Here is a 9,618-nt window from a genome sequence, read left to right on the forward strand (position 1 = left end):
GTCCACGTAAACTCTTCTTATAATAAAGTATCTTACTAAGGCTCCACTGCTTTGATGTCATTATTAAGAATGAATATATACCATAGGACTGTCAGAGCTGGGCTTAGCCCTTCCTTCTCTGAGCTGGCCGCTCAGCTGTCGGCTAATTGCCAGCTCCTATCTCTCCTCAGTTAATCACCTGTTGATGATCCTGCTTGTCAGTCCTGCCTACTTAAGCCTTCCAGCTCAGTTGCTCTCTTTCTTCGCCTTGGTCAACATCACAGAGACTGTCCCCTGCGTTCCTGTTGAAGACTTGCTTGGCTGACGTTCCTTCTGGCTCCAGATCCTGCTTGCTGATCTACTACGTTTATCTCTGGCTCTCTGACATTTGGCCTGGCTGACTATCCGATCCGGTTTCTGAACTCTGGCTATGTTTTGACTACGCTTACTATGTTTATATTTTTATTATTATTATTATTATTAAGCAAGTGTGATTTAACTGTACTTCTGTCTCGGTCTGATTCATTGTTTACAAGGACAGGGGTAGGCAACCTCGGCCCACCAGCTGAGTCCCATGAGACATTGCAAGACACTGACAATCACAGGCATGACTCCTAGAGGAGGAGGCATAATGGGATTTGTAGTTTCACCACAGCTGGAGTGCCGAGGTTGCCTACTCCTGCCATAGGACCTTGCAAAATCAAAAATGCGAAACTTTGGGGTCTATTTTTTAAGGTTTTGGGTTGTTTTTTAGATTGTGGAAAAGTTAAAACTGCTGTTTGTGTCCTATTTGGAAGATTTGTCTTCACTTCCTATTCTGTATACACAACAGGAAGCTTGCTAAAATGGTAGTAATTTTGAGCCATGGGCTTACAAATTTGAGCTAAAGTATTGCTGCCTTACTGCTTATTACCTTAAAAAATATAACAAAAAAATAAAACTTCTCTTGTATGTTTACTGCATGTCCTTAACTCCTGACATTTTTAAACATCAAAGTAAATTAATGATCGCTTCCAATGCAGCAAATAAAACAGACGTTTTAGTATTAGCGATCCATTTTCCCTTTCATTTACAAACAGTAAAAGCACTTTGGGTTTGCTTAGTATATTGATGATACTCATTCAATATTAAACAAACACACGGCTAGTAAGGACCAATATATATTAAAGTCCCTTCACCAGCACAAATGCTAGGACATTTTCGATAACGTTACTCTGCAGCTTGATGCCCTTTGTAAGTTACTCAGCGCTCCTTAGTTAACTCTTGGCACCCTTTGAAAACTGTATCACTCATACTCCTTATTGCTAACCAAAGGAGTATCTCCGGCTCTTTAGGCTGGTCGGCCTCCATTAAAGGAACACCTGGTTAACTCTAGCCGTAACATAAAACAAATGCATAGATTTCTGACAGATGAAATCAGAATTCCATTGAATCTAAATTATCAATAGAACAATCTACAGCTTCCTCTTGTGTTGCTTGAGGATCTATATCTACCGTAAAACCTTGATTTTTTAGATTAATATGGGCATTCATAAACTTCTGTAGATATTTGGAGGTGTACAGCCAGTGATGCTTCAACACATCTTCCATCTCGTATATCTTGGACTGACGAGCATTCATTTTTCTGAAACGTCTGAATAACTTGTTGCCAGACTCGTTTCCTTCACTGGCCCAGGCTCCAATGGAGCCATCGCGTTCAATGATCTCTGGAACGTGGGCAAGGGTTTTGTGAAAATAGTTGGTAATCTTGCCCTCGTATCTGTACTTGAACTTTGTGGATAAAAGTTCTGCAAAACGTTGAGAGTGATAACTATATTGGCATAGCAGATCAGGGCATTCTTTGGCAGGGCATGAAGAGCGCCAGACTGGCTTCATTTTGAGGTACAAGTCCATTAGTTCTTTGAGCGCCAGTTGTCTCTCTTCACATTGCACTAATTCGCACACTGCTTCTATAGTCTCTTTACTCATAAGCTTCCGGGCAAAGTTTCCATTCATTCTCATTATGGGTTTTAAGTTCATCTTCTTTCTAAGGTGTTTGTCAAGTATAGTTTGCCATTTCTTTCTCTCTTCTTTGGTTGCATTGGGACTTCTGTAGACCTCCCCTATTTCTAGCTGAAATATCCTGTAAAATTCAGCTGCATTTCCAATATCACAATGTAAGGCATCAATGGACGGAAGGGTTTCAATAAATGGCTTTGCTGAAACTCCTTTTACTCTGTCACGAAGCTCGTCAGCAGATTCATTGTGAGGGTTGGCTCTCCATGTCTCATAGCGCTGTAAGTTCTCAGAATGACTTCTGGTAATAGAATGGAAGACTAAGTTCTGAGAAGCTTCCAGCCGAGTAGCATCACAGAGGGTACAAATATAGATAGAGCCTGAGGCTTCCAGTCCTTCTACTTCTCTAACAAGCTTCTCATCATACCCTGTGCCACGGAAGACAAATTTGAAATTTCTGAGGATTCCACCAATTTCCAACATTAGTTCACTGGATTTCATGGCTTCTCTCTCAGCTATTAAAGGGCTCAAGATGGCTGTTAGAGTTTCGTGGTCTGATTCATCAGCAAGCATTAGACAAAGGGGTTTGCAGCAAAGTTCAGAGTTTGGTTTGGACTCTTCAAAGATTCTAACAGACCCACTGTTGTTGGGAATGCTGATGGTCATGATTGTGAATGAGAAACGTACTGCTTTCTCAGGAACTGGTGGACCACTGCCATGCTTCTCGCTGACATCTCCCATTCCATCACAAGACTCTTTGATCACCACAGTAAAAGGACCGCTTAGGTATTCCTCCAAATCCTGAGATTTTAAGCCTTCGAGAATATCCTCTTCCATGTCTTTTAGAGTTGAAACTAAGGCTACATCATACCTAAACCTTTTAGAAACAGCCTCCACTGGGTATTCATCAACTGAACGATTCAGTCCTGAAAGCCCATCCATGATACCAACATCTGTACTGGTAGAGACATTCTTCAGAGGAGGCTTCCATTCAAATGGATGATACCCTGGCAGCAAGGCCTTCTCTGCATTTCTGAGAGCATGGAGTGGCTGAAAGATTTGACGACCAGTTATGGCTTTTACTGTTCTGTACATTTTGTGGTACTGGCTGCAGCTCAGGAAGGTGTTTACTCTTATTGCAAGACAAACAGCAGGATGAAGACCTGCTCCTCTGCCTTCCATGATGGCCTCTAACTCATCTGCTTGCCTGTGCTCATTCCTTGCTCTTAGGGCCAGCAGAAAGAGAGTCAAGCAAACTGATTTAACATCTCCCCCTTCTTCTTTGTCAGAAAAGGTCTTTACTTGCATCTTTAGCTCTCTTAGACGATGTTTTTGAGCTCTCCTTGTCAGCGACAGCAGGTGTTGTCTGGGGCGACCACCTTTGTTGATATGAGCATAGGCTTCTTTACCTTTAATCTCCTTATGTTTAGAGATGTGGTGAGAGTATTTTCCAAGAGAGACCTCTTCATCACACCCAGCCACTGTACATTTTAGCACCAAGGAATTTAAAACATTCAGATAAGATTTCACTGGCGTTGTAAGGTCAGTTGGGAAGCACGTGTATCTGCAGGCTGGGCAGTAACAGCCCATGATCTTGATATACTTAAGAATGCAGTTCCTGCAGAACAGGTGCTTGCAGGCAGTTTGCACTGGATCGGAAAGAATATGTTCACACACTTGGCAAGTCACCGACTTGACAAAGTCAGAAGGATAGTCCACAACCAGGAGATTGGCATCAAGGTGGATTTTTTTGCAGATAGTCTTTATCTGATTTAGAGCTTTACTGTTCTTCCAGAAGGATGTGGTATTTCCATTTTTGTTCTTTTTTCCATTCTCGATGCTGATTTTGCGTTTTTTGGGAAGGGTCGAATTGTGGAGAAATCCTCCTTTTCTTTTCCCCCGGGTTTTGGAGGAATTGCAAACCTCACACGGGGTCGAGTGAGACTTCCACTCCACAACTTTATTGCGGGGGAAATAAACCTCGCTGGAGGTATTTGTGAACTTCTGATGCATGATAGTCCAGCAGTTATGACAGAAACGCGTTGGGTGAATAGTGTCCAAGTCACCCCTGACGTCAACTTTGAAAACCTTGGAGATAAGTTCAGGCCAAGAGGTGGCTTTCTTCTCTCTCCGTCTTAGGACTTCTTGAGTCTCATCGTCCACAGGCCCGTGGACTGGATATTGTCTGCTCTGTTGATCCATTTTAAAAGAAACACCACAAATACGGCACAGGTGTTGTAAAGTGGCCATGTGAGCATCTTCCTCAATTCTTATCAACTCTGAGTCATTGTCCATCATACTTTCTTCCTGCCTTATGCATTCTGAAGGTGATTGCGATAAAGTCTCCTGACTAAGGTCATCTGAACTGACATCAAAATAAGGTGATGTCTCCTGGGAGCTGATTGAGGACACTCCAGTATCATCTTCTTCCTCTTGAGAGGGGGACTTTTCCAAAGATTTCACTCGAAACAGCTTAAACTTCCAGTCAGAGAATTTCCTATATGGTTGGTGCATTTTGGTGGATACTGGATCCCATGGCACAGAGACCAAGGTAAAATCCATGTTCCTGATTACTGAAATGAAAAAAGAACACTTATTAATAATCTTCGAACAGCAAATCTACATACTTTACAATTTGTTTTTTGAAATTTACCTTGAAGCCTTTATAAAGTTTTTTTTTTTAACATGTTATAAAATGTTGCTGCTAGTGTATTCCATAATGCTGAAGCCAAAACCCATAGACCTTGTTAAGTTTATGTTAGTTTTGCAGGTACTTGGGAGGTGGGTCAGAACCACTTGGCCAGCAACCTCCAAGTTTTAGGCCTACAACTGTGCACTGAACCCAATGGACCAGTTTGAACTCTGAAACTAGAGGGCAGGGCATTGCAGTATATTTCTTTAACCACTTGCTGCCTGCCGGGCGTCGAATGACAGCTGGACGGTGCAGCTCTTGTTCTGGGCGGGCGTCATATGACGTCCTCGCCTTCCCGGCCCACCAGGGGGCGCGCACGCTGTCAGCGGCACGCACGCACACCCGTAGTGTCACTGGGGACCCGATGCGCGTTACCGTGATTGCACAGTAACAGAGCAGGACCGTGGATCTGTGTGTGTAAACACACAGATCCACAGACTGTCAGATGAGAGGAGACCGATGCTGTGTTCCTTGTACATCGGCCTCCTTCCCTTTTGAGTCCCTGCCCCCTACAGTTAGAATCACTCCCTAGGGAACATATTTAACCTCTTGATCGCGCCCTAGTGTTAACCCCTTCCCTGCCAGTCACATTTATACAGTAATCAGTGCATTTTTATAGCATGGCTCGCTGTATAAATGTGAATGGTCCCAAAAATGTGTCAAAAGTGTCCGATATGTCTGCTGCAATATCGCAGTCATAATAAAAATCGCTGATCGCCGCCATTACTAGTAAAAAAAAATATTAATAAAAATGCCATAAAACTATCCCCTATTTTGTAGACGATATTAGCTGGATTCAGCTAGACCTGCCTAACGTTAGGCAGGCGTAGCGTATCTCATATACGCTACGCCGCCGTAAGTTAGAGAGGCAAGTGCTGTATTCACAAAGGTTCCACTGTAATCATATCCAGAACTCCACCCAATGTTGTTGTGTGACTGAGAATATACTACTGGGTCAATCTTTATGATTACCTATGCACAGACAAAAGCTAAACAGGAATGTCTATAAAACACTGTATATAGAACACGATGCACTTTATGGAGGTATCATATTATGCTATCAATAAAATAGTATCTGTATTATAATACCTATATTCTTGCTTTATTGGATTTGGGTCCGACACATACTGGAAATTTTCAGCTGTCTTGAGGGTTGTCAGACTTGTGGTGTGTTGCTGGCAAACCTGCATTTAATTGCTATATTCTGTACATGTCCCATAGTTGGGAACTCAGTTGTAAGTAAGGGACTGCTGAGGTGCCTTGATGAGCTAGTGTGGCTTCATATGTATTTACAAAGGTATGTTATTTATATTGCCATTCATAATATAGATAGATAGATAGATAGATAGATAGATAGATAGATAGATAGATAGATAGATAGATAGATAGATAGATAGATAGATAGATAGATCTATATAGATAGATATAGATATTTATCTATATAGATATCTATGTCTATATAGATATCAATATATATATCTATATATATATATATATATCTATATATATATATATATATATATATATATATATATATATATATATATATATATATATATATATATACTGTATCTATATAGATCTATATCTGAGCTGCCAGATTCCGGCTAATTTCTATTATTAATTACAAAAAAAAATGTAAGACCTTTGTTTGCCAGATCATAGATGTATATCGCTTTGCTATGCTACATATGTTATTTTCAGCTCTCATTGCTGAAAATAAGGATTGATAGTGTAAAAAATTATCATTATAGCTAAGTGGATTGAACTGCATGCAATGTGCAATTCATAAGGGTCATGCCGCGTACACACGATCGGATTTTCCACTCAAGCTTGGCTTGCATACACACGGTCACACAAAAGTTCTCTGAACTTTCGACCGTCAAGAATGTAATGACGTACAACACTACGACGAGCCGAGAAAATTCTGTGAGGTTCAATGCTTCGGAGCATGCGTCGAATTGTTTCCGAGCATGCGTCGGTACTTTGCGCGTCGGAATTGCTACAGACAAATTTTTTCCGTCGGAAAATTTGATAACCAGCTCTCAAATTTTTGTTGGCGGAAATTCCGACAGGAAAAGTCTGATGGAGCCTACACACGGTCGGAATTTCCGACCAAAAGCTCACATCGGACTTTTCTTGTCGGAAATTTCGACCGTGTGTACGGGGCATTAGATATAGATTATTAATTAATAATTAATAATAATAATAATAATAATAATAATAATAATACATTTTACCCCCCCCCCCCTATTTAAAGCAGAACCCCAGCCAAAACATTTATTTTAATATATGGACCTAATTGCTAATTTGAGAGACTATCCCTCACTTTAGCACTTATGTATGAACAGAATCCTAGAAATTGAAAAAAATAAACTTTTGGCTGGAGTTTCCCTTTAACACTGACACCTTTCCTGAAATATCAGATTTGTTGTTTTTTGTTTTCTTTCAGGGACCCTACTGGTCAGATTTCTGCACTGATTGGGTCTGTGCACCTGCTGTATCCACGGAGGGGCTCCCATCATCCCTGCTGGATTTTAATTTATTTTCTATTATGGAGAACGTAACAGAAGAAGCCAGGACACACAAAGGTGAGTGGAAACACCCCATACTCCCAGATAGATAGGGACAGAGTCAGGAATTAGGGCGGGGGAGACTTAACTCTCCTTGCTCTAATCCATAATTCAAATTTAAAAACAGAGGATTGACCCTTTGAAAATATCACTTGCCATAAGAAAGAAGGAAAGAAAGGGAAGAGAGAAAGAAAGAAAGAAAGAAAGAAAGAAAGAAAGAAAGAAAGAAAGAAAGAAAGAAAGAAAGAAAGAAAGAAAGAAAGAAGGAAAGAAGGAAAGAAGGAAAGAAAGGGAGAAAGGAAGAAAGAAAGGGAGAAAGGAAGAAAGAAAGGGAGAAAGGAAGAAAGAAAGGGAGAAAGAAAGGGAAAAAGGGAAGAGAGAAAGGAAGAAAAGAAAAGAAAGAAAGAAAGAAAGAAAGAACTGCATGTGATGTGCAATTCCTAAGGGTTAGATGGTAAAATATAAGGACTGACCCTTTGAAAATATCACTTGCCACAAGAAAGAAGGAAAGAAAGGTAAAAGGGAAAGGAAAGACCGAAAGGAAGGAGAGAAGGGGAAAAAAAGCAAAGAAAGAAATAAGGGGAAGAGAGAAGGGGGAAAAAGAAATGAAAGAAAGGGAAAAGAGAAGAGGAAAAAAGAAAGAAAGAAAGGGAAGAGAGAAGGAAAACAGTAAAGAATGAAAGAAAGGCAAAAGAGAAGGGTAAAAAAGTAAAGAAAAAAAGAAAGAAAGAAAGAAAGGGAAGAGAGAAGAAAAAAAGGAAAGAACGAAAGAAAGAAAGAAGGGGAAGAGAGGAGGAAAAAGAAGGAAAGAAAGAAAGGGAAGAGAGAAGGGAAAAAAGGAAAAAAAGAAAGGGAAGAGAGAAGGGAAAAAAAGGAAAGAGAGAAAGAAAGAAAGAAAGAAAGAAAGAAAGAAAGAAAGAAAGAATGAAAGAAAGAAAGGGAAGAGAGAAGGGGGAAAAGGAAATAAAGGGAAGAGCGAAGGGGAAAAAAGGAAAGAAAGAAAGAAAGAAAGAAAGAAAGAAAGAAAGAAAGAAAGAAAGAAAGAAAGGGAAGAGAGAAGGGAAAAGAAAGAAAGGGAAGAGAGAAGGGAAACAATTAAAGAAAGAAAGGGAAGAGAGAAGGAAAAAAGGAAATAACAAAAGAAAGAAAGGGAAGAGAGAAATGGGAAAAAAAGGAAATAAAGAAAGGGAACAGAGAAGGGAAAGAAAGAAAGAAAGGTAAAAAAGGAAAGAAAGAAAGAAAGAAAGGGAAGAGAGAAGAAAAAAAAGGAAAGAAAGAAAGAAGAGAATGAGTGAAGGGAAAAGAAGGAAAGAAAGAAAGAAAGAAAGAAAGAAAGAGAAAGAAAGGGAAGAGAGAAGGAAAAAAAGGAAAGAAAGAAAGGGAAGAGAGAAGGAAAGAATGAAAAAAAGAAAAGTAAGAGAGAAGGGGGAAAGGGGAAAGAAAGATTGAACTGCATGTGATGTGGAAGTCATAAGGGTTAGGTGGTAAGATTATGTATGTATAAGTGTGATTACTAACAAAAACAACAATATTGGTAATAATACTGATGCTAATAATAATAATAATAGTAGATATAATTGTCATTTGTTTGATTACCAACAAAAACAACGATAACAACAAAAACAATAATGATGATGATATTATTATTATTATTATTATTATTATTATTATTATTATTAATACATACAATGTAATAATAATTAGTGTGATTATTAGAAAGAAAAAATATTTCAAAAAATAATAATAATAAAATGTAACATTGTGGCCCATTTAAAGCAGAACCCCAGCCAATTTTCTTTCCTAATGGGTATAATTGCCAATTTAGCGATAATCAATAGCAGAGGGGACAGAATACGTTTGCCACCTTTTCTGGGTATAAATACCAAACTTGTGATATTTTTTTTTCCTTCTCTTCTAATAACATTTTTTTTTATTGACTGGCTGGTACAATACCCGTCAGGTTGAAGCCCTGACCACAGAGCCACAGGACCATGGTTGGTCATGTGACCTGGATATGTGCCCCTATCTGGGTAAAAGACAAGCTGGTTGGGCTCCTCGGGCACCCTGTAAACTTCCAAATACAGAACAGAGAGAGACGTATGTACTTTACCTGCCTGTCTCGTACAGAAGTGTCATTCAAACTCTCAGCCTGAGATAACAAGCGTGACTTTTTCTTCTGTCTGTCAGAGAGAGCTGTGAGCTTTTATTTATCATTCCTACCAGAATTCAAATGACTACACTCAGCCTGACAGCCAATGAGAGAGGGGAGAGACACTGACCCGCTTTGCCGCAGCTGTACCTGGGCCCTGCCCTCCTCTCTCTGCACCTGGGATTCGCTGTTTTGCGAGGATAGTGGTGGTTAAGCCACAATGCTTTGCA

At 39.8% G+C, this 9,618-nt stretch overlaps 1 protein-coding gene across 1 annotated transcript; it reads right to left on the reverse strand.

Annotated features, from left to right (window-relative positions):
* Positions 1–585: 585 nt before the first annotated feature.
* Positions 586–9,618, reverse strand: RAG1 (recombination activating 1). The gene is made up of 2 exons (XM_040328074.1): positions 9,350–9,618; positions 586–4,547 (listed from the first exon to the last, which is right to left on the reverse strand). The coding sequence occupies exon 2, from the start codon at positions 4,534–4,536 to the stop codon at positions 1,396–1,398; it is 3,141 nt and encodes a 1,046-aa protein (XP_040184008.1). The 5' UTR covers positions 4,537–4,547; positions 9,350–9,618; the 3' UTR covers positions 586–1,395.

Source organism: Rana temporaria, chromosome 11 (genome assembly GCF_905171775.1).
Source record: "Rana temporaria chromosome 11, aRanTem1.1, whole genome shotgun sequence".
Taxonomy (NCBI): domain Eukaryota; kingdom Metazoa; phylum Chordata; class Amphibia; order Anura; family Ranidae; genus Rana; species Rana temporaria.

Bases quoted from the DNA above. Each gene is read 5' to 3' on its own strand.
- RAG1 (XM_040328074.1), bottom strand. From the start codon at position 4,536: ATGGATTTTACCTTGGTCTCTGTGCCATGGGATCCAGTATCCACCAAA.